General features: G+C 29.4%; 13 protein-coding genes across 13 annotated transcripts; 8 read left to right on the top strand and 5 right to left on the bottom strand.

Moving 5' to 3' along the window:
- Positions 1-306: 306 nt before the first annotated feature.
- Positions 307-3687, top strand: BN7_5675 (uncharacterized protein; the record flags this gene model as incomplete). Its single annotated transcript, XM_011273792.1, has 1 exon — positions 307-3687. One exon carries the CDS (start codon positions 307-309, stop codon positions 3685-3687), a length of 3381 nt encoding a protein of 1126 aa, XP_011272094.1.
- Positions 3688-3765: 78 nt separating this feature from the next.
- UFD1 (polyubiquitin-binding protein UFD1) lies at positions 3766-4728 on the bottom strand (the record flags this gene model as incomplete). The annotated part of the gene is made up of 1 exon (XM_011273791.1): positions 3766-4728. One exon carries the CDS (start codon positions 4726-4728, stop codon positions 3766-3768), a length of 963 nt encoding a protein of 320 aa, XP_011272093.1.
- Positions 4729-5148: 420 nt separating this feature from the next.
- TFC4 (transcription factor TFIIIC subunit TFC4) lies at positions 5149-8178 on the top strand (the record flags this gene model as incomplete). The annotated part of the gene is made up of 1 exon (XM_011273790.1): positions 5149-8178. One exon carries the CDS (start codon positions 5149-5151, stop codon positions 8176-8178), a length of 3030 nt encoding a protein of 1009 aa, XP_011272092.1.
- Positions 8179-8667: 489 nt separating this feature from the next.
- IST1 (Ist1p) lies at positions 8668-9456 on the top strand (the record flags this gene model as incomplete). The annotated part of the gene is made up of 1 exon (XM_011273789.1): positions 8668-9456. One exon carries the CDS (start codon positions 8668-8670, stop codon positions 9454-9456), a length of 789 nt encoding a protein of 262 aa, XP_011272091.1.
- A 165-nt stretch (positions 9457-9621) lies between these two features.
- YHC3 (amino acid transporter YHC3) lies at positions 9622-10797 on the top strand (the record flags this gene model as incomplete). Its single annotated transcript, XM_011273788.1, has 1 exon — positions 9622-10797. One exon carries the CDS (start codon positions 9622-9624, stop codon positions 10795-10797), a length of 1176 nt encoding a protein of 391 aa, XP_011272090.1.
- Positions 10798-10809: 12 nt separating this feature from the next.
- On the bottom strand, positions 10810-11793 carry YJU2 (mRNA splicing protein YJU2; the record flags this gene model as incomplete). The annotated part of the gene is made up of 1 exon (XM_011273787.1): positions 10810-11793. One exon carries the CDS (start codon positions 11791-11793, stop codon positions 10810-10812), a length of 984 nt encoding a protein of 327 aa, XP_011272089.1.
- A 669-nt stretch (positions 11794-12462) lies between these two features.
- Positions 12463-13812, top strand: DCW1 (putative mannan endo-1,6-alpha-mannosidase; the record flags this gene model as incomplete). The annotated part of the gene is made up of 1 exon (XM_011273786.1): positions 12463-13812. The coding sequence occupies one exon, from the start codon at positions 12463-12465 to the stop codon at positions 13810-13812; it is 1350 nt and encodes a 449-aa protein (XP_011272088.1).
- A 243-nt stretch (positions 13813-14055) lies between these two features.
- Positions 14056-15939, bottom strand: ANR2 (Anr2p; the record flags this gene model as incomplete). Its single annotated transcript, XM_011273785.1, has 1 exon — positions 14056-15939. The coding sequence occupies one exon, from the start codon at positions 15937-15939 to the stop codon at positions 14056-14058; it is 1884 nt and encodes a 627-aa protein (XP_011272087.1).
- A 310-nt stretch (positions 15940-16249) lies between these two features.
- LHS1 (Hsp70 family chaperone LHS1) lies at positions 16250-18994 on the bottom strand (the record flags this gene model as incomplete). The annotated part of the gene is made up of 1 exon (XM_011273784.1): positions 16250-18994. The coding sequence occupies one exon, from the start codon at positions 18992-18994 to the stop codon at positions 16250-16252; it is 2745 nt and encodes a 914-aa protein (XP_011272086.1).
- A 610-nt stretch (positions 18995-19604) lies between these two features.
- On the top strand, positions 19605-21539 carry MUD2 (Mud2p; the record flags this gene model as incomplete). Its single annotated transcript, XM_011273783.1, has 2 exons — positions 19605-19644; positions 19711-21539. The coding sequence occupies 2 exons, from the start codon at positions 19605-19607 to the stop codon at positions 21537-21539; spliced, it is 1869 nt and encodes a 622-aa protein (XP_011272085.1).
- A 72-nt stretch (positions 21540-21611) lies between these two features.
- BN7_5665 (RING-H2 finger protein) lies at positions 21612-23387 on the bottom strand (the record flags this gene model as incomplete). Its single annotated transcript, XM_011273782.1, has 1 exon — positions 21612-23387. The coding sequence occupies one exon, from the start codon at positions 23385-23387 to the stop codon at positions 21612-21614; it is 1776 nt and encodes a 591-aa protein (XP_011272084.1).
- Positions 23388-24600: 1213 nt separating this feature from the next.
- On the top strand, positions 24601-26259 carry MLS2 (malate synthase; the record flags this gene model as incomplete). The annotated part of the gene is made up of 1 exon (XM_011273781.1): positions 24601-26259. The coding sequence occupies one exon, from the start codon at positions 24601-24603 to the stop codon at positions 26257-26259; it is 1659 nt and encodes a 552-aa protein (XP_011272083.1).
- Positions 26260-26622: 363 nt separating this feature from the next.
- BN7_5663 (uncharacterized protein) lies at positions 26623-27495 on the top strand (the record flags this gene model as incomplete). Its single annotated transcript, XM_011273780.1, has 1 exon — positions 26623-27495. The coding sequence occupies one exon, from the start codon at positions 26623-26625 to the stop codon at positions 27493-27495; it is 873 nt and encodes a 290-aa protein (XP_011272082.1).
- Positions 27496-27574: the final 79 nt, after the last annotated feature.

Genomic DNA, 27574 nt, shown 5'->3' with positions numbered 1-27574 from the left:
TCCCGGGAGCCAAAAATATGCCACCTGATTCTTAATTTTTTTTTTGACAGGTGAGTAAGAAATTAAATCAATTTGATAAGTACTAGATCTTTGTCCAATGAAGGGAAAGTGTTCTTGATATTTATATATGTTACATGTTGGTTTATTTACTAGTCATATAACGGTCTTCATCGTCCATTATACTCAACTGAAAACTCTTGTCATTTCATATTGCTAGAAGGAATCTAGACCCTTCATTTAGTTGTTTATACTTTGCTTTGGTATCAATGTTAATATAACAAACATTTTTCTAACAACAAAATCAAGATGGCTCAAGTTTCAGATTATATGTACAAATACTTGAGGCTTAAGAAACCAAATAGAATATTATGTCAAAGAGTGTTCAAATGTGTCGTCAATTCAACAATTGCTCTTATATTATGTTTAAATCCAAATACACTCTCCAAGCTTGGAGCCGAACCTGCAATGTTACCATTATTATCAGTTATGGTTCATCCTGGAAGAAGATTTGGTACAATGATTGAGGCATCATTCTTATGTACATCAGGATTGTTATTGGGTAACGCTTATGCTTTACTTGGAAGATTTTTAGCTCAAAAAGCCCTGGGATCGAAGTTAGATTTAATTGATAAATTACAAAAGACTGAAAATTATCATAACTATCAAGCAGCTTTAGCTATATTGGCAGTTCTCGAAATATTGATGTTGTTCTTTCATGGTTGGATGAGAAGTATATCCCATAAATTCTTTGCCATGGTTTTTCCATTATTTCTTGTTGTTCATTTCACATTTATGGGAGATTTGAAGACTAGTGCAGCTGAAATGGCTGAGAGTTTCACCGTACCATTTTTCGTTGGTATTGCATTCTCATTAGCTTGTAACTTGATTATATTCCCAGAATTCGGATCATCATATTTGGGTAGATCTATGATATTATCATTAAATGAAGTTCAAGATACAATTGATTCTACAGTGCAATTTTTCATCTCAACAGGAAATGATAAAGCACTATATATAAAGGAACCATTAAATCTAGCACAATTAACTAAAAAGAAAACAACATTAAGAGCTAAAATAAATACAACACAAGCAGTTTTACAAGAATGTATGTATGAAATTTCATACTCATACGTATCACCAGTTCAGATCAAGAGTGTTTTAGAATTATTAAAATCTCAATTATCATATGTCAGTGCTTTGATTAATGCATCACAATTAGAATTTTCATTATTAAATGAAAAAACCAAATTAAATGGTTCAGAAAAAGGTGATTTATTGTTAACAGTTTTAGATCGTGCTCATTCACCTATTTTTAATCTTCATAAAGTTATTTCAGAAAGTTTATATGTTATAAAATTAGCAATTGCCCATTCATATGATGCTAATATGAAAATGGTTAATAAATCTTCATGTATTGAATTCCTAGATGTTGACATTAAATCAGTTGATTTTGATGATCGTATCAATGCTTTAGCAAAAGCTATGGCTGATTTTGATATAACATTAAGAAATGAACTTTATAATTTGAATACAGAATATGATGAATATTTATCACCAAATGATGATATGTTTTTATTATCATCATTCCTTATGAACTTGAAAGAAGTTGCAAATTCTGTTTGTAACGTTATGAAAGAAACTAAAACTATTTATGAATATCGTTTAAAACAAGAATCAAAGGGAATTTTCGGAAGAAGATTATGGTTTTCATTTTTAACTTCTACAGATCAATTAAAAGGATGGTTTGTTGCTAATAAAAATGATATGGCAAATGCCAATGAAACTGCTAGTTTAACAGGTGATACACAATCTAAAATCTTTTTAGGTGATGAAGAAACAAGACCTCGCACAAAATCATTGGCTTCAGATATTACTAATGAAAAACCAGCTTTGGATCCAGGACAAAATAATCAAGAACAATCTAAAAACTATTTCGATAAATTTGTTGTATGGGCTTTAGAATTTTATGAAGATTTTAAACCTCATTTTAAATTTGGGTTCCAAATCACAGTTGGTTTAATGCTTGCTTCATTCCCAATGTTTATACCAAAAGCTAGAGAATGGTACGTGAATATTAGAGGTACCTGGATCGGTTTCGTTTGTATTCTTGTCCTAGAACCAGAAGTTGGTAGTACATTTTTTGTTTTCTTTTTAAGAGGTGTTGGTGTTATTTCTGGAGCTGCATGGGGTTATTTATCATATGTTGCAGCGATAAATCAAACAAATCCATATTTGGAAACAATTGTTACTGTTTTTTATGCTATCCCTGGTTATTATTATTTTTTGGGTACTCCATATATTAAAGCTGCTATTATCGGGATCATTTCTGTTTATATTGTTTTACTTTCTGCTGTTATCCCATCAGAAATTGGTGGTTCAATTTTAGAAAATTTCGGTAAAAGATGTTTAGCCATGATTTATGGTGGTGCTGTTGCTTTAATTTGTCAATTACTTATTTTCCCAATAAAAGCCAGAGATGAATTGATTATTGAAGTTTCACATGCACTCGAAACAATTGCAAGACTTCAAATTATTTATGCTGTTGGTCTTGATGGAGAAAAGACGAAATTAAGTATGACTGAAGAAAGATATGAAAGTTATAAAAAATTGTCAGCAAGTGCTAAAACTGCATTGAATAAAGCTGATGCTTATAGAGCAAGTGCTAAAAAAGAGCCAAGATTGAAAGGTAACTATAATGATGTGGAACGTGTTTTTTATGAAGTTATTTTCATTCTTAGAGAAATTTTGGATAGAATGGATAATATTGTTTTACTTAGAAGAATTTATGGTTCTGCAATTATTGAAGAATTTAATGAAGTTGTACATCCATATAGAAGACAACTGACCGCTTCAATCAATAATGTTTTACATATTATTCAACGTGCTATTGTTACTAAAGCTCCACTACCTCAATATTTACCAAGTCCTAAAATTGCACAACAAAGATTGATCATGAAAGTTAGAGAAGTTGTTAATGAGAGATATCCAAATACCAAACCAAAAGCTAAATTATCCATCAATGAAAGTGATAGTGATGATAATGATGATGATAATGACGGTGAAATTCAAATGAAAATTAATGGACCACAAAGAAAAATTCATAATTTACAATATGAAAATTTATTAAAAGAAAGATTTTTAAGTTGGAATGCAACTAGTGCAGCAACTGAAGAAATTATTGAATATTTAGAAGAGTTAATTGAACTAACTAAGATTCTTGTTGGTGTTGATGAGTTTAAGTATGGATTTTTAAGTCGTTCTTTATTCACTACATATGCAGCAAAAGCCGCAAGAGGTTATAAGTCAGTTTCAAATAATGATGAAAATCGTTATAATGACCCAAGAAATTCATCTTCTGCAATTATTGATGAAGATGATGAAGATAATGATACAGCCTCATCAATGGAGGAAGGTGATGTCAATCCAATTGCTTTAGTTAATACTTCAAATTCTCAATCTCAAAGATCTAGAAAATCTATGGAAAGTGCAGGATCAGGTATTTCAAATGGATTTCGTAAACGTGTTTATTCAATTGGATCTTGGGTTCGTGGTGATATGTCAAGAACTAGATCACTTGGTCAATATTCAGAAGGTGATAATGATATGGATCCAAATGGTGAAGAAGATGAAGAAATGCCTTTAGCTTTGATGAGAGTTGTTAGTAAAAAAAGTACAATCGGGAAATAGGAAATACAAAAAGGAGAGTTTATAGATTAAATAGAAATGCATTAAAGTTTAAAGACTAAATTTTGTAGATAATAGAAACTAATCAATTTCTATCACTTCTGGACTTTGTACTTTTGGTTTTGGACTTTCATGAGATTTGGTGTCTTTTCTCTTTTTACTTTGCCTTAGAGATTGACCTTGGCCTACAAATGCACTTGGTTTTTGTTCTTCTTGAGAATTTTCATCATTCGGGACAGGAACTAATGGGAATCCAAAAAACAATTGTCCATCAGGTAATTCTAATCTTGCTGGAGGTCCATCAAAATTTAAATCTAATTCTTCTAATTTCTTTTCTGCACTTTTTGGTTTTGAAGCTTTACCTGAAAGCTTTACACCATCACCTTTGAATGATGAAATTTCTTGACTTGCCTTTTGTGCTAATTCTTTATAATTGATTGATTTTGCCATAGTACCTAATGGTTTTCCAGCTGAAGGTTTAGCTGATTCTTTTGATTTTGAAGTGGTATTTTTGGAATAATCTGGTTCAACATATCCAACTGGAGGAGCAAAATCTGTTTCTAAATCAGTCTCTATGACACAAATACTATTAGAATCTGATTCAGGTTTAGCTTCTAAGACTTTGATCCCATAAATCTTGTCATTATAATTGATTTCTATTATATCATTGACACTTAATGTTGAAAATTTCCGTAGCACATTTTCTAAAACAGCTTTAGGATCTGATATATCTAAAAAGTCAACTGATTGTGGTTCAATTTTAACAAATTTACCCAATGGAACATCAGAATTTGTGATCTTAATGATTGCACCTGGTTTCAGTTGTAAAGTGCTCATCATCCATTGTGGCAAGTAAACTCTTCCTTCTTCTGCAACGAATTCTAAAACACCTGAATGAGTTTTTAAACCTTGATCTTCGTTTTTAAGCTCAAAAAGCATTGGATACCTGATATGAAGCATTGTTAATCTATTAAGAGCACTTGGAGGCAAAAAGATTTTACCACCAAAGTTTGCATCATCTTTTCTAGTACTATCAGGCATCATTGATATTGGATAACATCTAAAGAAATCTTCAAAGTTTTGTGGTATATTAGCAAATCCAAATGATGATCCCGATGGGAACCCAAAATTTCCTCCACCAAAGCTTGAAAACTAGCACATACTGTTAGTATCTTCATGATGTATTAGCAATAACAGAATAAACCTACCATTTTCTATAGGAATTGAATTGAATTGAATTGAATTTGTTCTTGTTTGTTTATTTTGCAGGTAAAATTCATTTATTTACTTATCAAAATTCAAATCGCCACTCAAAAAAAGTGACAGCAATTTCGCGAATTTTCAGTTTTTTCGCGAAAATTCTGCTGTTAACAAAAAAATATAAACAAAGGGAGTTTAATTATATGGAAATACGCGTCAGATTATAACATCAAATAGACTTTTGCTAGCTCAATTACCTTCAAAATGTCGGGCTCATATGGACAAGACACTGAGGGGGACTATCACATGCAAGAGGGCAATGTGTTCGCCGAAGAAGAGGACGAATTACAAGGCTTTGATATGGATGCTTTAATGGGTGATAAAGATGAAGATGATCAAACACCAATTTTGTTTTCAGATGGAGAAGATGAAGACAATAATACAGGAGGAAGAGATGATGACGATGCTGAAATTGCAGCTGCTTTCGGAAGTGATAGTGATGTTTCGTTAGATGAAGAGGACGATGATGAAGAAGGTGCATTTATGGATGCAATTAGAGCTGCTAATAATTTTAGAGTTAAAAAAAGAGGTGATAAAAAGAGACCTCGAGCTAAACCAACAAGAGAATTAGATCCTGAAGTCATGATGTTGCTTTCAGTTGCCAATGAATTTTTCGTTGATGGTCGTTATGATGAAGCTGAAGAGAAATTTTTGGAAGTTATCAAATTGGATCCAAGAAATTTTTCTGCTTATAAGACGTTAGGTGAAATTTATGATCGTCAAGATTTGAAGAATAAAGCATGTAATGCTTGGTTCTTAGCTGCTCATTTAAATCCAGCAGATGGTAGAAATTGGGAATTTGTTGCAAGAGTCAGTAGAGATTTAGGTCATTTGGCTCAAGCTCTTTATTGTTATGGTAGAGCTTTAACTGCTAAACATAAAACTTATGATGTCTTGTATCAAAGAGCTTTGTTATACAGGGAAGTTGGTCAATTGGGTAGATCATTAGAAAATTTTCAAAAATTACAAAAAATTTATCCTGGTGAATCTGATGTTGTCAGAGAATTAGCATTGATTTATATTCAACTTAATAGAGTTAATGATGCAATTGCCATGTATTTAAAGATTTATGAAAGAAATGTTGCTAAAAGATTGAAAGATGATGATAATAATTATTTAGATGCGTCCGATGAAGATGAAGAGGAAGAAGAAGATTCAGGTTCAGAAATATTCCCAGTATTCAATTGGTCAATGTTGAACATTTTAGCTGAGTTATTCGTCAAACAGAAAAATCATGCTATTGCAGTTAAAACCATTAAACAAATTTCTCGTTGGATACAAAGAAGAGAAGATGAAGAATTTTGGGAAGATGTCAATGATGATTCTGAATTTGACGAAAGAAGATATGAAAACTTCAAATTTGAAGCATTATCAGATGTTCTCAAAACTAGATCACATAAATTACCAATTGATATAAGAGTTAAATTAGGATCTTTAAGATTAAGACTGAATCATACCGAGGAAGCATTGATTCATTTTGGATTCTTACTGAATGAAGATCTTGAAGAAATGGCTGATTTATATTCAGATGCTGGTACTAAACTTGAAGAAGTTCAACTATTCAGTGATGCAGTTAAATTTTATTTACCTTTAAGTAGACTTGATGAATTTCAAATCCCGGAACTTTTCACTTCATTGGGTAGATGTTTCACAGAGCTTGGTAAATATGAAGATGCTAAAGAATATTATTCATTTGCACAAGAATTAGACCCTGAAAATATAGATATACAATTAGCATTAGTTGAAGTTTTATACTATCTTGAAGAATTTGAAGAATCTCAACACTTATTGGAAGCAATCAACAAAAAGAGAAGCGTATCAAAGAAATCTATACACGATGATGCTGATGATGCTGTTGATGCTGATGCTGATGCTGACACTGATAATAGATCTAAATCACCTGAGCAAGACCATCCGTTTACTTCAATAAATGACGAGTTGGCTTTGATTCAAAATAATACTTTGAGAGTACCAAAAAAGGGAAAATTAACAGAAGCTGAGAAACAAGAAAGAGATGCTAAAATCAAACGGAATGTGTTAGATAAATATAACAGATTACAGAGACTTCACATTGGTTTAGAAGAAGGTGATCCAATTGCAGCTACAACATGGATTCAATTGGCATCAGAATTGATTGAACTTTTTTCCAACGTTAAGAATTTTTTTTCTAGAGATCGTTCAATAAAATTTAGAGGTATAATTACAAGAACAAGAAGAATTAAAATGGACATTGAATCTAAAATTGAAAGAATTTCTCAATTATATCAAGGTTTTACTTCAAAAAATGAAGAAAGAATTAGTATTACTGCAACTGAAGAATATAGAGGCTTGAAATATCAACAATGGTTTGAACTTTTCATGCAATATGCACTAGCAGTTGCTAAATATGACAACCCAATTGATGCCAGTAGTATTGTTGATAATGCTAAAAATATTAATGTTTTCTATCAAAACAAAGAACGTGAAGAGATTATGAATATGGTTAAACTTGCTGTTTCTTTGAAAACTCAAGATAATAAAGAGATGTTACTTTCACTAAGAATAGTATTGAATAGTTTCCAATTTCATAAAAAAGTTTTGAAATTATTTTTATTATGTCAACCATCAGGTAAAATTTGTACAGAAAATTTTATTTCAATCAATCATCAAAAATATTTTTTGAGACAAATTAAAGCTTATGATTCGTTGAATCAAAACAATAAATCAATAACAGGTATGGCAACAATTACAAATACAGGTGCTAAAACTGAAGGTCATGATAATGCCTATTTGATGTATATTTATGCTTGTTTGTTATTTACAAACAGAAGTTATGTTCCAAGTTTAGTATATTTCACAAGAATCTATAAATCTTTCAAAAATGAACCAATTGTTTGTTTAAATGCAGGTTTAGCACATGTTCATAGATCTATGCAAAGATCTTCATCAAATCGTCATTTAGAATTACTTCAAGGTTTAAAATTCATTTTTGAGTATTATGAACTTAGAAACTCTAAAAATTTTGAAAGACTAGAACACCAGGAAGCAGCTTATAACGTTGCAAGAGTCTATCATTTATTAGGGTTATTTTCAATTGCAGTTGAATACTATAACCAAGTTTTAACTTCATTTGATGATTTAGATATAGAAGAAGATTTGAAAAGACCAGCAGCATATAACTTGATCCTGATTTATAATGAAAGTGGGAACACCCGTCTTTCAAATAAGATCATGGAGGACTATTTAACCATTTAATGAAGTAATGATAACGTGTATTTTTATAAACTTATAATGTTTCATTTATGTAGATTACTAATCTCCCTTACTTTATTTACATAATCATCGCTAATTTCTCCAGAAAATATTGGTGATTTTGAAACTTAAGGGGGCTTCCAAATCTATAATAACAGTTGATTCTAAAACAAACAATTGTACAACAAAACCCCTTTTAAAGTGGCCATTTTCAGTCCAATTATATAAGAGAGCCTTAATAGAGTTGAAATATATCATGGCTCCGTCAATATCCTTACAAGTAAGTTACAAAACATTGATGAATTGCTAAGATCTTTATACTAACATGAATCAACAAAAGGGAAGACTTAAAGTCTCATTAAAGATGGCCATAAGTAAGCTTAGGTTTACACAAACAAAGAGATTAGCTTTAGCTAAGCAACAGAGAAGACAAGTGAGTCTTCATAATTTCCTTTGATATATATTTATTATTTTACTAACATTTTGTAATAGATGGCTGAACTTTTATCATTAGGTAAAGAAGAAAGTGCTAAAATTAGAGTGGAAAACATTGTTCGTGAAGATATCTATGTGGAACTCTTGGAAATGCTTGAACTATATTGTGAACTACTTTTAGCCAGAATTGGTCTTTTGGATAAGAAGGAATGCGATCCAGGCTTGGAGGAAGCTGTTAAGACGATCATTTATTCAGCACCACATACTGATTTAAAAGAAGTCAATTCAGTCAGGGATATACTTATTCATAAATTTGGTGCTGAATTTGCACGTTCAGCTATTGAGAATGAAGATAATGTTATTCCAGAGAAGATTACCAAGAGAACAGCCGTTGAAGCTCCTTCACAAGAACTTGTTTCATTATATTTAAAAGAGATTGCGAAAGCATATGAAGTACCATTCAGTGAGTTAGATGATGAGATAGATAATGAACTTGAAGACCTGGATGAAGATGATGAAGATGATGACGATGAAGGTGGTAGTGGGAAACCAATTCAATTAGAAGAACCTTTAGAAGATTATCCAGAAACTGAAAGAATGTCTACACCAAGAAAACTTTCTGCACATAGTTTACCAAATCCAAATGAAGTTAAGAAATCACCAATTTCTATACGACCACCTCATAAATCTAGTGATAATCCAAATCCATCTGTTAAAATTCCTGATGATGTTCAAAAAAACGTCACCAAGAAGAAACGTCCAAGTGATGTGGGAACTAAACCAACAACAAAAGAGGATAACGATTTGGATGCATTGAGAAAGAGATTCGAAGCGTTAAAAAGATGATGTACTTTAATATAAGCATTTAGGATAGAGTATCTAATAGCCTGTAAGATTGTAGACTAGAACAATAGTCGCGATAGATGTTTTGAAAATTCAATTCCTTATCTTGAAACTTCCGTAAACATTCAACAATAGGGTGCTAGATAAGCGTACAAGGGGAAGAAAACCATGGCTATTGATCGAGTCTATTCATCGTTTTGGCTTTTTGGACTGCTAAACAATGTGCTTTATGTGGTGATCTTATCAGCTGCAGTGGATTTGGTGGGTCCTTTAATTCCCAAGGCCACCGTTCTTTTAGCTGATATTTTACCAGCTTTCTTAATCAAAATATCAGCCCCCTTTTTCATTCATTTGATTCCTTATCCTAAAAGAATTGCTTCATTGATTGTCTTAAGTGTCATTGGTATGTTACTGGTTACATTTGGCTCTTTAGGACTGAAAATATTAGGGATTATTTTAGCATCATTAAGTTCAGGATTAGGAGAAATTACATTTTTACAACTTACACATTTTTATGGTGAAACTGGTCTCAATGGTTGGAGTTCAGGTACTGGAGGTGCAGGATTAATTGGAAGTGGAATCTATATGTTGTTAACTACGGTAATTGGAATAAGTGTTCAAAGTTCATTATTATTATTTAGTATTTTCCCATTTGGATTTTTATATTATTATAAATTACCAGCAGTTCATAATTATCAGCCAGTGGAAACACCACCATCTTCATCACCATCTACAGAACAATTAGAAACTCAACCTACTTCAATATCAACTAAATTTGATTTACAAAGACATATCACAAATACAATTGGAAAATTGAAAAAATTGATTATACCATTTATGATTCCATTATCAACAGTTTATTTAGCAGAATATCTCATAAATCAATCAGTTGCACCAACTTTATTATTTCCATTAGAAGAGATGCCATTCAAGGCATTTAGAGATGTCTATGTTGCATACGGTACGTTATATCAATTAGGTGTTTTCATTTCACGTTCTTCAGCAACTTTTATAAGAATTAGAAATCTTTATATTCCTACAATATTACAATCTATTAATTTGGTTGTATTAGTGTTACAATCATTATATTATTATATTCCAAATGTCTATTTAATAATGTTGATTGTATTTTATGAAGGATTATTAGGTGGTGCAGCTTATGTCAATACATTTATGCTAGTTATTGATACAGTTCCTGAAAAAGATCGTGAATTTTCACTTGGTGCAACTTCAATGAGTGATTCTGGTGGTATTGTTATATCTGCATTGATTGGTCTATGGTTGGAACCAAACTTGTGTAATTATCAAGTAGATCATGGTAGAGAATGGTGTAAACTTCATTGATTTTTGAAAAGATCAAGTTTTGGATTTTTTAACAGAAATACCCAATGAATTAGATTTTCTTTTAAGTGTCAATTTTTTAGGAGGTTCAGGTGCTTTTGTGAATAAAGGTTGTTCATATCCATCAGAATCAGAATCAGAATCAGAGTCATTCTCTTTTTGTGATTTGTCATTATTGTCAGTTATATTATTATCATCATCATTATGTTCATCATTATCATCATTATTATCGTTATTATCATCATTTTTGTTATGTATTTCAATTTTATTTTGTTTTGTTATAGAATTTATAGTTGATTTAGGTTTAATTATTCCTAATTTTGTTTGATTAAATGCTTCTTCAGCTAAACGTTCATCTTCTTCATTTTGTTTTTGTAATTTTTCTTCTTCGGATGCTCTCAATTTCGCTTTTAATTCATTTTGATATTGTGCATCTTTGGCTAAATCATTTAATCTTGAATTTCTTTCTCTCAAATCATCAATTTGTTCACTTAATTCTTGTTGATGCCTTATATCATTTAATTTTGCCTCTAATTCTTCTAAAGATGTTTGTTTTTTATCTTTTTGTAATTCTTTCAATTTTGCTTCTTCTTCTTCTTTTTCCAATCTTGCTAAGGTATCCTCTAATGTTTCTTCTTTCATTAATTTATTTGTATTACCAGAATCATAATTTTTTTGAGCACCAAATTCAATAACATAATCTGCACTTTTTGGATCAGTTCTAAATAAAATTTCACTTGCACATCTTGGACATTTGATATGAAATCTAACAATTTTCATGCCAAGATAAGTTTCACTTGTGTTTTCCTTTCTAGCATTGAATTTTCTTGATCTAGAAATATATTCACCACAATTTAAACATTTCATTGAAAATGGAGTCATTAATCTAACTGTTGGTAAACTAGCAGAGCCGGTTTTCACTTTCTTCTTCTTCTTCACTATTTTTGACGGATCAAAATCCGGTGGATAGTATTTGTTGATCACTTTACGCTCTGACATTGTGTCTATTAATCAACTATTCAACTTCTTCAATTTTAACAAATTTCTATGATTTTTGTATACAAAAAGTTTATACACATTTGATTTTTTTTTTTAATTTTAATTTTTAATTCGCGAAATTTTGTTTTTTTCGTTTTTATAATTTCGCAAATTCCCTGATCTGGGTAGTGATTTGTAATTTTCGTTATTTTCATCATCGGCGTAAAAGATATACCTAATTCGGATACTTGGCAGTGCGAATAAGCCAAGTCCGGTAATTCCCTTGTGCAAAACGCGAATTCGCCCTTTTTTTTCTAAAATTTCACAGGAAACATAGCTTCAATTTTATAAAGATTTTCGTATCATAGACATCTTTTTGAGAAGACCAAAGGAGTTGTTGAATTCTTCACCATCGCTTGGAACAACTGGTTCAAAACATACACACAGTGAACTCAGATACAATAATATCACATATCATTCATTAATATTTCATTTTATTATTCATCAAGATCTTATTATTCAAATTAAACTTTAAATTTGAGAAAAAAGTAATTCTTTAAATAGAATTAGGACAAAAACTAGATATACTTGATTACTGAACCATAAATAAGGGATTCAAAATTAAAATTAATAGATACAAAACATCAAATTAAATCAGAATCAGATCATAGATAATTATTGAGTGTCAAGATGAAGTTACAAGCTATTTCTTCCTTGACTACGTTGATTTCATTGCTTGGCTGCGTTTCTTGTGTTTGGCTAACACCAGATAATTTAACAAATTTAAAAGAAGTTACCGGTATCGTGGCTGATGGGTTATTAAACTATTACAATGGTCGTGATTATGGTAAACCTATTGGTATGTTCTCAAACCCTTACTATTGGTGGGAAGCCGGTGGTGCTTGGGGATCAATGATTGATTTTTGGTTTTATATGGAAAATGATACTTATTTAGATATGACAAAAGAAGCCTTATTAGCTCAAGCTGGTGATAATTGGGATTATGTTCCATTAAATCAATCTACAACTGAAGGTAATGATGATCAAGGGTTTTGGGGGATTGCTGTAATGGCTGCTGCTGAAAGAAAATTCCCTGATCCTGATGATGATCAACCACAATGGTTATATTTAGCTCAAGCTGTTTTTAATACAATGGCTTCAAGATGGGATGGTGATCATTGTCATGGTGGTCTTAGATGGCAAATTTTCGAATGGAATTCAGGTTATGATTATAAAAATGCTGTTTCTAATGGTTGTTTATTTAATATTGCTGCAAGATTAGCAAGATATACTGGTAATGATTCTTATGTTGATTGGGCTGAAAAAGTTCATGATTGGATGGAAGGTACTGGATTAATGACCGAAGGTGATTATTATTTCGTTTATGATGGTGTTAATATTGGTGATAATTGTTCCGAACCGGTTAAATTACAATGGACTTATAATCAAGGTTTAATGATGTCTGGTGCTGCTTATTTATATAATTATACTGGTAAAGATATTTGGTTAAATAGAACTATGAGATATTTATCAAGTTCAAGTGTTTTTTTCAATAATTCAGTCATGTATGAAGTTGCATGTCAAAATTCAAATAATTGTAATAATGATCAAAGATCATTTAAAGCATTTTTTTCAAGATTTTTAGGTTTAACTGCTCAAATGGTTCCAGAAACTTATGATCATATTTATGAATTATTAGAAGCTTCTGCAAGAGCTGCATCAAATTCATGTTCTGGTGGTTCTGATGGTAATACTTGTGGTTTAGATTGGTCTCATTCAGGTTGGGATGGTTATTACGGAATGGGTGAACAAATGGCTGCATTAGAAGTTATGCAAAATTTAAGAATTCGTGATAGACCAGCTCCAGTTACAAATTCAACTGGTGGTACTTCTCATGGTTCAGGTGCTGCTGGTACAGAAACTTCAAGTACAAATTTAAGTCCTTTAAGTATTGATGGTGGTGATAAAGCAGGTGCTGCAATTATAACGTGTATTATTGCATTTTCAATCATTGGTATTGCAACTTGGTTATTGATATGAATAAAATAATCAAACAAGATGTACACTTTATCTTGAAAATATGTCAAAAATAGTGTTTTTTTTTCGTTGTTCTTCAGTTCTGTTTCTAACATATATTATATATACTTTGCTTTGTACAATATACAATTTGTTTTAAATTATAAATCATTAATTAAAAAAAAAATGAATGTAGAAGAATATATTCGTCGTAAAAGGGTCATTAAATTATTATTCGTTATTTATATTAGTGCATCTCATGATTAATCAAAAACAACACAAGTTTGTTAATCTTGAACCAACTTGAGCTTTTCTATTCCACCAAAGTTGAATTAATTTAACAACAAATTCAGCATCTTGTTTGGAATAAGGATCAAGCCCCATTTCGAAAACATCAGCTGGTTCAATCCATATAGTTTTATCAACTAATTCATCTGCATCATCATTTGATTCATTTTCATTATTAATTATATCTGCAATTGTGGTGAAAACTCTTTTAGTCATATTTTGGAAATATCCAACAAGAATTAATGATTGTTCAATTTCATTTTGTTTATTTGATTCATTTAATTCATTTAAACCTTCTAATTCTTGTTCTTCTTCAATTTTTTCCTTTTCACCTGCAGATGCCCACCAATAAAAACCTGACCATGCTAATTGTCTCCAAGAAGTTGGTTCAGAAACTTCAGTCCACCATGGTAAAATTTCAGGTATTATTTCTTCATCATTAATTACAGTTGATTCATCCACAGGTAAATCATTACTATCACTTGTTTTAACTCTAGCTTCTTGTGTACTTAAAGTTTCATTTTGATTAATATGATCATTTAAACCGAATTCTTTAGATAAAATTCTAAATCTTTTCAAATCTCTTTGAGTAGCTTTTAATGGATCTGTATTTAATGAACCTGGTAATGAAGCATCAGAAAGGAAAATTTTTGGAATTGTACTATTATTAATATGATGAGGTTGATTCAATCGAACCGATATATCATAAAGAGTGTTTTTAAATAATAATATTTCATCTGTTGTAGAGGCAATAAAACTTGATTTTTTATTAGTGTTGCTGTTATTACCCAATGAAGGATCAACTAATGATTTTAGCCAATCTATATCATTAACACCTATTGAATAAACAGGTTGAATGAATTGTAAAGCCTGAGTTGCCCAACAGCCACTTTCATTTAATAACCAATGGATTTCTTGTGGTATTGTTGATAAAACTGATAAACAATATGCATAAGCACAATTTAATTCCACACTTGGAGCATCGAAAAGTAATATTCTTTCTCTTAATAAAGCAGATCTCCAGACTTTAAATACTAATGGTCCTAAAGAACGTAATAATTCTGTTATTTTCAACAAGAAATGATGACTATGATGTTTTTCAATTAAGGAAAATTGACCAGTTTGAGTATCCAATTTTGGTAAATTTGAAGATTTTGGTGATTTTGCACTTATTATATCCAACAAATCAATTTTTGGTGAATGTTTATCGAAAAATTCTTCAAATTTGGCAAAATCATTTAAATTATTATTATCCCATTCATCTAATAATTTATGCAATTGATCAACATATTCTAAACCTGTTGTATAATACATTGGTCTCCAAGCTGGTAAGTCACCTGTAAATTTAGAAACCCCAGAATTTGATTGGATTTGACCTAATGGATCAACTAATATACCTAATGAGAACATTTTAACTTTATTTCTTTGATTACCAAAAGCTTCACCTAAATTTTGATGAAATACTGAAACACCATAAAGTAAATTATCAAATGGGTTTGAATCTGAAGTATCAGTAGTGGAATCACCATTGACAGAAGTTGAATCATTATCTTTGATTTGAACAAATGATATAACATCTCTTTCAACTTCATGTAATCCAGAGGGTAAACTTTTAAATTCAACTCCTTTTAATGATAAGTTTTTATCAACAGTTTTACTCCATTTCAAGACATAACCAGATTTCACATCAAATTGAACAAGGAAAACAGCACTTATTGGACTAGGAGGTCTAGAATTTGCCACTGCGTTTTGTAACAAGATATTGAGACCTTTTGATGAGCTTTCAGGAGTACTTAGTGGTTTTGGTGATTGCCTTACGACAGGCTTTGATTTTTGAGTCTGTGGAGTGCTGGGATTTGACATTATGGCCACTTTGAATCCGATTCAGCTTGAAGTATAGCAAATATAATTTGTTAGTGTTAGAAGATCAAGATCAAAATATCAAGATCAAGATCATCAAGATTTACTTATTATCAGATTGTTAAATTTATTTGTTTTGGTTTTTATGGAACCTCGATGACGTAAGTGATTACGTAAAAACATAAGCACAAAATCAACAATATTTTATTTCAATTTAAAACTACTTTTCTTCAATAAAATCAGCTAAATTCATGAATTAAAACGATTATATATATTTATACGATTATATTATTATACTTGAGTTGGTTATAAATCACAACTCATCATGCTCTAATGCTTGTTTTGTTGAAGTAGGTTCTGCTTCTGATTCTTCACTAATTGTTGATTCTTCTTCAACATTATTAGTTTCTGTAGCAGTTTCAACTTCAGTAGTTTCAGTAGCTTCAGTTTGTTCAGCTTCAGCTTCAGCTTTTGCCTTTGAAGCAGCTTTAGCAGCTGCTCTTCTTTGAGCTCTGAAAAATCTTTGTAAAATACCATTCATTTCTCTTAATCTTTGAGATTCAACAGATTGAAGATTTTTTTTAATTAATTCTGTTTTTTCAATTTTTTGTAATGCTTCAGTTCTTAATTTAAATAATTCTTCTCTTGATTTAGATTCTAAAATTTTTGGATTTTCATATAATTCTTTAATTTTGTTAAAAATTTGAACAAATTCTTTTGAATTATCTTCAATTTCTTGTTGTGAATAATCTGGACTTCTCAATTTAACCTTTTTGGATTCTTTTTCAAAATCTAATCCAACTTCTGTGAAATTTCTTAATAATCCAGCTGCAGTTTCACCCATTGTTAAAATAAAATCTTGAATTGAATTTAATGCAACAACACCTTCTTTATGTAAAATTTGGAAAGCTTCAGAATCTAATGGAATATTTAAATTTTCCATAAATTTTTCAATTTGATTATATTCATTTTTAATTGATTCAATTTTTTTCTTTATATCTTTAATTGTTGCATCATCACTATCATAATCTAACCATTCTAAATCTTCAGAAATTTTAGAATTTAAATTTTCAATAATTTCACTTGGACCTTTTTCAATAACTTCTTCTTCTTCAATAAATGCACGAACTTTATATAAAATAGCTTCCAACTCATTTAATTTTTCTGAACGTTGTCTTCTTTGAAGATCTTTAGAATTTAATAAATGTAAATGAGATCTTAATTCTTGTTTAGTTGCAGATCCTAAAGGTCTTGAAGATGCATATTTTAATTTTGTTGGTAATAAAGTTTTCAAATTTGAAATTTTTGGTTTTAAAATTTTTTGATTTGATTCATCATCTTGTTGTTGAGAATCTTTTTTATTTTTCAATTTATCGAAAAATCCTGATGATTTACCTTCATCGTCATTAATATCTTCATTAGTTTCACCTTCACATCTTGCTTGAATTGATTCTAATGTGAAAATACGACTTTCACTTAATTTAAATTTCCCATAAATTTTAGCACCATTTGAACATTCAGATGAATTAAAATCTAATTTCTTAATTGAAGATAAAACATCACTTGAAATATATTGTCCATATAATTTTGATTCTTCATATAAATCAATTGTGAAATCCTTTGATGTATTGAATAATTTTGTTAATTCAATTTCTTTAATTTGATTATATGATGAACCTTTAGGGAAAACAACTTGTTTTATTTCATCTTCATCATCACCACTAATTGCGAATTCATAATTATAAACTGAAGCTTCAGAAACGTTTAATTGTTTTGTTTTAAACATTTTAGAAATTTGAACACCACGTAAAGTAGCACCAACAACAGCTGATTCATCTGCATTAATAGTTTTAGAAACTTTATCTTCACCAATAAGTGATAATAAATGTGATTGAACAAATGGAATACGAGTTGAACCACCTGCATATATAACAGATTTAACATCTTTTAAAGTTAATTCTAATTCATCATCAAATTGATTACTGAAAATATTCAAGATTGGATTTGTAATTCTTTTAGATAAATCACCAACATATTCTTCGAATTCTTCTCTTGTAATCTTGGTTCTAAAATCAATATCATCATATAAACTTTCAATTGAAACAGAAGCATCATTATTTGCACTTAAAACTAATTTTGCCTTTTCAGAACTTTGTAAAATTTTAGCAATAGCTCTATTATTTGATAAAAATTTTTCAGTTTTAATATTTGAATGTTGTTCCAAGAATTTATTTTTTAAAATTTCATAAACTGCATTTGTAAATAATGAACCACCTAATGATTCATCATGTGAATAACCTTCAACTTTAATATTTAAAGGTTCTGTACCATTTTTAGTGAAAGAAACTAAAGTTGCAGTTGTGGAACCAGATCCCATATCATAAATGATATGATATTCTTTATCTTCAGTAATATCACGATTTGTAGCATAATTTATAGCAATTGCTAATCCATCATCAACTAAACCAATAACTTTTAAACCAGCTAATTCAGCACTATCTTTTAAAGCTAATCTTTGAGCTTGATTGAAATAACTTGGGATTGTAATAACAACATCATTAATTTGAGAATACCCACCTGGAGTTTTCTCTTTTAAAGTTTCAGAAGCTCTTGATACAATATCTTGGAAACTCATTGCAATAATTTCTTCAATTGGATAATGATAATTATTTATTTCAAATGCAATAGTTTGTCTATTATTTTTAGATGGAACAATTTTAACACCTGGATGAGTTGAAATATAACTAGAAACAGCAGGATCATCAATAGATTTACCTAATAATGGTTTTAAATTTAATAAACAAGTATTTGGGAATCTTGTACAATGAGAACTTGTACCAGGACCATAAATTCTTTCAATTTCATCTTGATTTAATTTTTTCAATGCTAAACCTGAAGGTTCTTTACGTTTTGAATCTGAACTTAGTACGATTTCAAAAGGAACACCTGGTGCAATTAAAGCTGATTTAGTGAAATCTTGACCAAAATCAATACCTAAAATGGCACTTAATGCACATGTAATGATTGTGAATAGTATTAAACAATTCCTTATTATCATTTTCAATTCAAATTTATCTTATAGCCACCAAATTGAAACCAACCAGCAAAAAAAGAAGACAAATATCTTTGAATTGAAGTTCTGTATTATAATTTTGATGATCTGTCAAGTTCAATTATATGTCTTACCAAAGTTTCGTGTTACGTGTTGAAAATTGAAATCAAAATATTAAAATGTGCCAGAAATTACGTCATCAAAAGGGTGTGTGGGTTTTACCAAATTAAAATTTACCCGGTGTTTAGATCAGGTGACTCAGGGGTCATGTGACTGGGAAGAAAGTTAAGAGTTTGTATGGAAGCTGGCATAAAATGAGAGCAATTTTGCATGTATTTTCCTTAATATTGAGTAATTTAGAATTTTTAAAAACTTTATAGTATAACAATAACTACAAAGAATATGATGATATAAGTTATATATGATGACTATCCTTGATCATCCCACTAATTTCGACTTTACCTCCCAGATTCCCCTTTTGTTAGATTTCCTAATTAGGCAATTGAAAAAAAATCGCCCTCGTTATTAAAAAAAACTACGTATTGAAAAGAAGAAGTATACCATAATAACATGGAATAGCAAAAAGTATACATTCAATTCAAAATTTCAAGAAGAAATGAGTACTAATAACGTCCTGGAAGCTTTGAAACAGAAGCGTAAGTCTTTAAACTTATTGTTGGCTTGATACCATTCATATACTAACATTATCAAAGTATTAAGAGAACAATCTCAAAATACATTACAACAATCACATCCAAAACCATCTTCATCTGGTACTTTAGGATCTCCAAGACCTTCAACTTCAAATGATGCATATAGTAGAAGATCTAATGAAGATAGAGGAAGAAGTGGTTCACCTTCATTAAGTTCAAGTTCTAGTTATTCAAGAAGAGATCAAAGAGATGAGAAACCTTCAGATCATAAACCAAGTTTTAGAGAAAGAGATTCAAGAGGTATAGCTCCAAGTGGACCAAGTGGACCAAGTGGACCAAGTAGTGCCAGTAGTAACAGTGGTGGATATAGAAGAGGTGAATCAGGTGGGTATAGTAGAAATGATCAACATGATAGAAGAATTGAATCAACTCGTGATTATGGTGGAAGAGAAAGAAGAGATTATAGATCTACAGATAATAGATCTTCAAGATATAGAGATGATAGATATGATAACAGAGGGTCTAACTATAGATATAGGGAAAGAGATACAAGAGATTGGAGAGATCGTTCAGGTCGTTATAATGGCGGTGGTTATGATAGCTATCATGGAGATAGTTATAGATCAAGAGATGAACCAGATTATTACGAAGAATCAAATTATGATCAAGAAGATTTATCTAAAATCATACCCATCGATAAATTAGAAAGAAATATATCATTATGGGATATAAAACCAAAAGGTTTTGAAAAAATTTCATCAGAACGTGCAAAAATTTCAGGATTATTCCCATTACCTGGTGAACGTAAACGTATTGATATATCAAAATTACAAGGTTTAGTTAAAGGAGGTGATTTAAATAGTCAAACATCAATTTTATTTGAACAAGTAAGTATTGATTCAAATTCATCAAGATTTTCTAAAAAATTAGTTATAACAGGTATTGAATTTTCATTATTCCCAGTTCAAAGATTAATTGATTATTTAACAAATTTTATTAATAATTTAGGTTTATCAAATGCTTTTATTGTTGATTATGAATTAATTGATTTAAAATATTTAGTTATTGGATTATCAAATATTGAAATTACCACAATTTTAAAATCAAATTTTAAAAATTTTCAAAATGAATTAAATTTAAAAATTCAAATTGATAGACCAAAAGGTTATATAACACCAATCCCACAAAAAGATGATGAAACCAATGGGGCTGTAAAAGAATCAGATTTTAATGTTAAGGATTCAGAATTTAAAATTGCAATAACAAATATCCCACAAGATATTAAAAAATTTGAAATTTTTGAAGATTTACAAGAAATTGATTCAATTAAAGCTATGGATTTCCTTATAGATAAAGATGGTGTTTCAAAAGGTTTAGTATTTGTTGAATTTAATTCCCTAGCACCAGAAAAATCAATTGAATTAATTAATAAGATTGTTATTAATGAAAATACATTATTTGCATTTCAACCATGTTTAGGATTACCAAAACAATTGGAAAGTTTTAGTTATAGAACAATATCAAAATTAGTTGAATCTAATACTACTAATACCACTTTAACAAAGAGTAAAGTTTTAGTTATATTAAATGCAATAAATCCAGAAGATTTAAAAAATCCAATAATTTATGAAGAATTATTTAAAGATTTTGAACAAAAATTAAATGAGTATGATGCAAGTAATGAAAATTCAATTGAAATTAAAATACCTAAACCAGATTCAACATATAAAAGAAATTTGAAAAATTTAGATAAATCAGTAGGTAAAATTTTTATAAAATTTTCAAATGAATCAAAAGCACAAAAAATTTTAAATGAAATTAATGGTATAAAATATAATGAAAGAACTTTATTAGTTGGATTTTGGAATGAATTTGATTTTAATTTAAATTTATTTTAAAATAACTCCTATATATATACCCTATATAATATAAACAAACCCCTTATATCCATATAATCTGTAGTAACAATACTAAAGACTTGACATACCTGTTGAACCCATAACACCAGTTTGATTTTCCTCTATTTCCTCCATTTGATCTAATTCTTTTTCATGTTCATCTTTTTTAATATTGATAATCCCTTTTGATCTACAAAGAGGACAATTATTTTTCCCATTTAATAACCAATTATCAATACAATCTTTATGATATTTATGATTACAATTTTTTAAATTTCTTAAAATTTGATTTAATTCAAAATTTTCCAAACAAATTTGACATCTTTCATCTAATAAAGAATTTAATTCAATAGTTTTTAGGTCTGTTGTTGATTGATTTGTGGATTGATCAATTAATTCAAATAATTGATCATTTTGTTCTTGTAATTCTTCTTTTGTTGTAACTTGAGGTTTAACTTGACCAATTAATTCTTGTAAATTTAATAAATCTTCATAAGTTGGATTTTCACTCATTAAAGATGGAGCGGATAATAATGGATGATTCCAAGCAAATGTATTACCCATTACAAATATAACCCAAGATCTTGGATTTGAATTTGAATTTGAATCAGTTGTATTTGTTGTATTAGTTGTATCAGTTGTTGAATTTCTTTCATCATTGGAACTTGAATTCGTTCCAGAGTCATTTGTATCAATTGTATCATTATTATTATCATTATCATTATTACCATCACTTCTATTATTTCTAATTCCTGTAAATTCATCATTTAAATCATGATTTTCCACACTTCTAACACCAATAATCATAACTGGAACATTTGGATTATTAACATCATTATTAATTAATCTATTGGTATTGGTTTCACTGGTATCATTATTATCATTATTATCACCTTCAATATCATTTATATCTTCATGATTTCCATGATTTGAATTAATTTGTTCACTATCAAATCTAAAAGCTCTAAAAAAAGTCATATCATTTAATCGATCTAAATTTCTATCATTATCTTGATTATATCTTTCATTTAATTCATTAGTTAATAAACCATGTCTTAAAGCATTAACAAATTCTTGAAAATTAGAATCAAATCCATTAGCTTCAATTGTATTAAAATTATTATTCAAAACTCTTTGATTTGATAATCTTGAAGTATTATCAAATCTACGTCCATTAACTTGTGATGAACCCATAAGATTTGATACTGTTGAAGTTGCTGCAATTTCTAATAATCTTGATAACATTTCAGTTTGATGTTCAAATGACATTGAATTTGATGATGATGAGCTGGTGTGATCATGTTGTTGTTGATGTTGATGTTGATTTTGATGACGTTGTTGAGATGAAAGGATATTTGAAGCTAATCCAGCTAAATTTGATATATCTAAAGGATCATTTGAATTTGAACTTGATCTTTGATTAGATCTTAGATTTGAATCAGATTCTAATTCATTTATAAAATTTGATAATAAATCATCAGAATCAGTATCTCTATCAAGATCCGATTGATTAGATTGTTGTTGATTACCTTGTTGTCTTCTTTGCCAAAATCTTAAAGTATCTTGTAATCTTGGTAATCTTCTTCTTCTTGGGTTTGGTAAAGATGAAGTATTATAAGTTGAAGAACGTCTTCTTCTTATTGAATTATTTTGAGATTCAATAGATGGTAAATTATTGGGAAGTTGATCTAAAGATGATTGACTATTATTTGTTGTTGTAGTTGTTGAATTGTTTAAGTTTGAATTTGAGTTTGATGATGATGATGAAGTTGAAGTTTGAGGCGATGATGATGTTGATGATGTATCATTTGAATGGATATTAGTAATTCTACTAGTATATTGACCCATTGTTTCTTTATTGAAATTGGTTGATAATGGTGGTTGGATGGTTGTTTGGGAAGGCGATGGTTATGGTTTCTGATCAGTTATTAATATATTATTGATTCTATAGTTGTGATTTAATTGTGATTAGATGTAATTGTATTGATAAAATAATAAAAGTTATTTATAATTTCATCCGCAATATCATAATTTTGATAAAGGTGACGGAATTCGCGGCTATAATATTTTAATATTGGGTTATGTAATCAATATGTGTGATATTACTAAGCATACATAGTATAATAATACATCATTACAAGACACTATGGTTAATTGTAATGATGGAAGAGGACTTGAAGCTGATATATATTGTGTATGGATATTACTTATTGACTATTAGTTAATAAAGCATAGTCAATTTCATGTAATTGTGTAAATATACACATTTATTTATGATTATATTATCCTTACATAATCAATACTGACTGAAATCTGGTACAGACACGAAAATTCAAAGTGCTTTGTGTCAATTTCAAATACTACAAAATTTAAATAAATTCAGTTGTTCTTAAACAAATTCACCATCAGTGGAAAGAAGAACTAGAAGAATATATCAGATCAGTGGAATTGACGTACAATGAGTGTACAAGTGATTGTGTATGTGATTGATAACGTCTATTGCTCGTAAGCACCGTACTATATGAGCTGCTACTAGACAGACGTTCACTTCCACATGGTACTGATCAGATGCCATGTCTCAATGACCATGTATATACCATGGCCTTGGTACTTGATTAGACTTAGTATTCCATCAGTATAAACCATTAAAACCATAAAACCATTTAAACCATTTAAACCATAAAATCATCAGTTGTTTATTCAGCGGTTAAATATCCAATATTGACTCTGACTTCCATCCAACCCAAACATTACATAATCCATTACATACACAATCTTGACTCTGTTTCTTTTCCTTATCTCCAATTTTTAAAAAGTTCATCGCCGAAACGGATTTGAATGATTTGATTTGATTTCAATTCTGAGCTTTTGACCGAAATTATTTTATACTGGTATTAAAGTTATGACACTATCACCTGTTATTGCCCATTGCTCCAAGATTTTAAATATCAAATGTTTTAATGTATGAATGGAAATAATGATTTGTATATAAACAATTGAATCCCCAGAATAATCAAATTTTAATCAAGTCCTTCTCCATTCTCCACAGATCAATAACAATATGACAAACTACAACAATCCATTCCCAGATACTCAAGATTTATTAAAAGGTGTTGAAATTAAAGCAAAAATCCCAGAAAATGCTAAACATATATTAACTTCTGATGCTTTATCATTTATTGCTATATTACATCGTTCTTTTAATAAAACAAGAAAACAATTATTATCAAATCGTGAATTAGAACAATCCAAAAGAGATGATGGAATTTTACCAAATTTCCTACCAGAAACTGAATATATTAGAAATGATCCAAATTGGAAAGGTCCATCATTAGGTCCAAAATTACAAGATCGTCGTGTTGAAATTACTGGTCCTGCTTCAAGAACAATGTTAATTAATGCATTAAATGCAAATGTTGCAACTTATATGTGTGATTTAGAAGATTCTTCAACTCCAACTTGGTTTAATGTTATTGATGGACAAGTTAATCTTTATGATGCAGTTCGTAAAACTATTACTTCAAAAAAAGGTACCAAGGAATATAAATTAAATTTATCTAAGCATTTACCAACTTTAATTGTTAGACCAAGAGGATGGCATTTAGATGAAAAACATATCTTAATTGATGGTGAACCAATTAGTGGTTCTATCTTGGATTTTGGTTTATATTTTTATCATAATGCTAAAGAATCAATTAATCAAGGGTTTGGTCCATATTTTTATTTACCAAAAATGGAACATCATTTAGAAGCAAAATTATGGAATGATATTTTTAATGTTTCACAAGATTATTTAAATATTCCAAGAGGTACCATCCGTGCAACTGTTTTAATTGAAACTTTACCTGCTGCGTTTCAAATGGATGAAATTATTTATCAATTAAGAGATCATTCTTCAGGTTTAAATTGTGGTCGTTGGGATTATATTTTTTCATATATTAAATCCCTTAGAAATCATTCAGATTTTATCTTACCTGATCGTTCTCAAGTTACAATGAATGTTGGATTCATGTCTTCATATGTTAAATTATTAATTTATACATGTCACAAGAGACAAGTTCATGCAATGGGTGGTATGGCTGCACAAATTCCAATTAAAAATGACGCTAAAGCCAATTCAATTGCAATGGAAAATGTTAAAAAGGATAAATTAAGAGAATTTAATGCTGGTCATGATGGTACTTGGATTGCTCATCCTGCTTTAGCTCCAATTGCAAATGAAATTTTTAAAGAAATGTTAACACCAAATCAAATTCAATCCTCAAAAGGTATTGAAAATTATAAACCAATAACTCAAAGAGATTTATTATCACCTTTTATTCCAAATGCTAAAATTACTGAACAAGGTATTAAATCAAATTTAATCATTGGATTAAGTTATATTGAAGCTTGGTTAAGAGGTATTGGTTGTGTTCCAATTAATTTCTTAATGGAAGATGCTGCCACCGCGGAAGTCTCAAGATCTCAATTATATCAATGGGTTAAACATGGTGCTAAAACTGATTCAGGTAAAACTATAACAGCTGATTATACTTTGGGTTTATTAAAACAAGTTGTTCAAGAATTAAGTGGTAAGGCTAATAATGGTCATAAATTTAATGAAGCTGCAAATTTCTTTAAAGATGATGTTAGTGGTAAGAAATATCATGATTTCTTGACAACTTTGATTTATGATGATGTTACTACTATTGAAAGATCATTATCTGCTAATAAATTGTGATTAACCTCAGAGATTAGTACATTTTTTGACTTATATTGTATATGATTTAAATTTATGTTTTATGAAGATGTTGATGATTGTTGTATGATTTATAACACGGCGGTTAAGAAGATGAATGGAGCGCTAAAGTTTTGATTCAGAGAACAATATAATTGAGTATCTGATTATCATTCTTAGTTTTATGATATCACATATTCTTAATCATTGAGCTGGCGCTTAAATTTATTGATGTTGATATTGCAACTCTCCAAATTTGTTAACAATAGATTTTTTATATAAAGAACAATATACCCAAAATTTTCCACTTCAAACACACAGCGGCTCATGAACCATTAATATCACATATTTATACCACAATACAAAATGCATGAATCAATAGACACCTCACAACCAATTGAAGAACAATTAAGACAATCATCTGAATTAAACATTAAACTACAAAGACAACTAAACAATCAAATCCATATTAATTATCAATTGTTTAATTCAATTACTGAGGTTTTAAATGCTTTCAATCAAAATAAATCATATGATACTATAAAACAAATGATTTTTGAATCAGCTTCAAATAATGTGAATAATATTCAAGACAATTATGAAATACCAATAAATGGAACAAATGAATTAACAAATTCAACCACCAGTGAAACAAGTGGTTCAACATTTATGATTAAAATTATACATAACCGCCAAACTTTTAGTTCAACAATATTGAATGGGATTCATAATAGAATAACCAGTATTGGGAATTCATTAGATCAAATACTTGAACAACGTCATCAAAATCGAATTAATGGGAACACTGAAATTAGACCATCATTCCTTATGTCTGTATTACCATTAATCATAATGCTTTTTGAAACTACTTATATGAAAAAATTAGATAAAAGTATTCATTGTATGGTTGATCCATATTATGTTTGTATGGGAGTTGAAATCATAATGCATGGTTTATTAACAATAGGGTTTGATTATCAATCATCAAGTACTATATATGGATTTTTAAATAATCATTTCAAAACTGGTGTTTTAATATCATTGATCCAATCTATAATTAAATGTTATATTGTGGCTCAACTTGTTCAAATTTATGGCGAAGAAGATACACCTGGTGATTTAGTCAATAAAATTTTGGAAAAGGTTAATGATTTGGATTTTTTCAATAGTTTTTATTATTTTACTATAAAGTTTGGTCCAATGTTCATGAATAGCTTCTTTGATAGACTTTCTAATTGATGATATATGATTGATAACATGGGATTATAGAGATGATGAGAACTATAGAGATTATAATGTACACCAATTGATATGAAGT

This window comes from Wickerhamomyces ciferrii, contig 00224 (assembly GCF_000313485.1).
Source record: "Wickerhamomyces ciferrii WGS project CAIF00000000 data, strain NRRL Y-1031 F-60-10, contig 00224, whole genome shotgun sequence".
In the NCBI taxonomy this organism is placed as follows: Eukaryota; Fungi; Ascomycota; class Saccharomycetes; order Phaffomycetales; family Wickerhamomycetaceae; genus Hansenula; species Hansenula ciferrii.
Note: the sequence above shows the minus strand (reverse complement) of the source record. Positions and strands in the feature narration are given on the sequence as shown.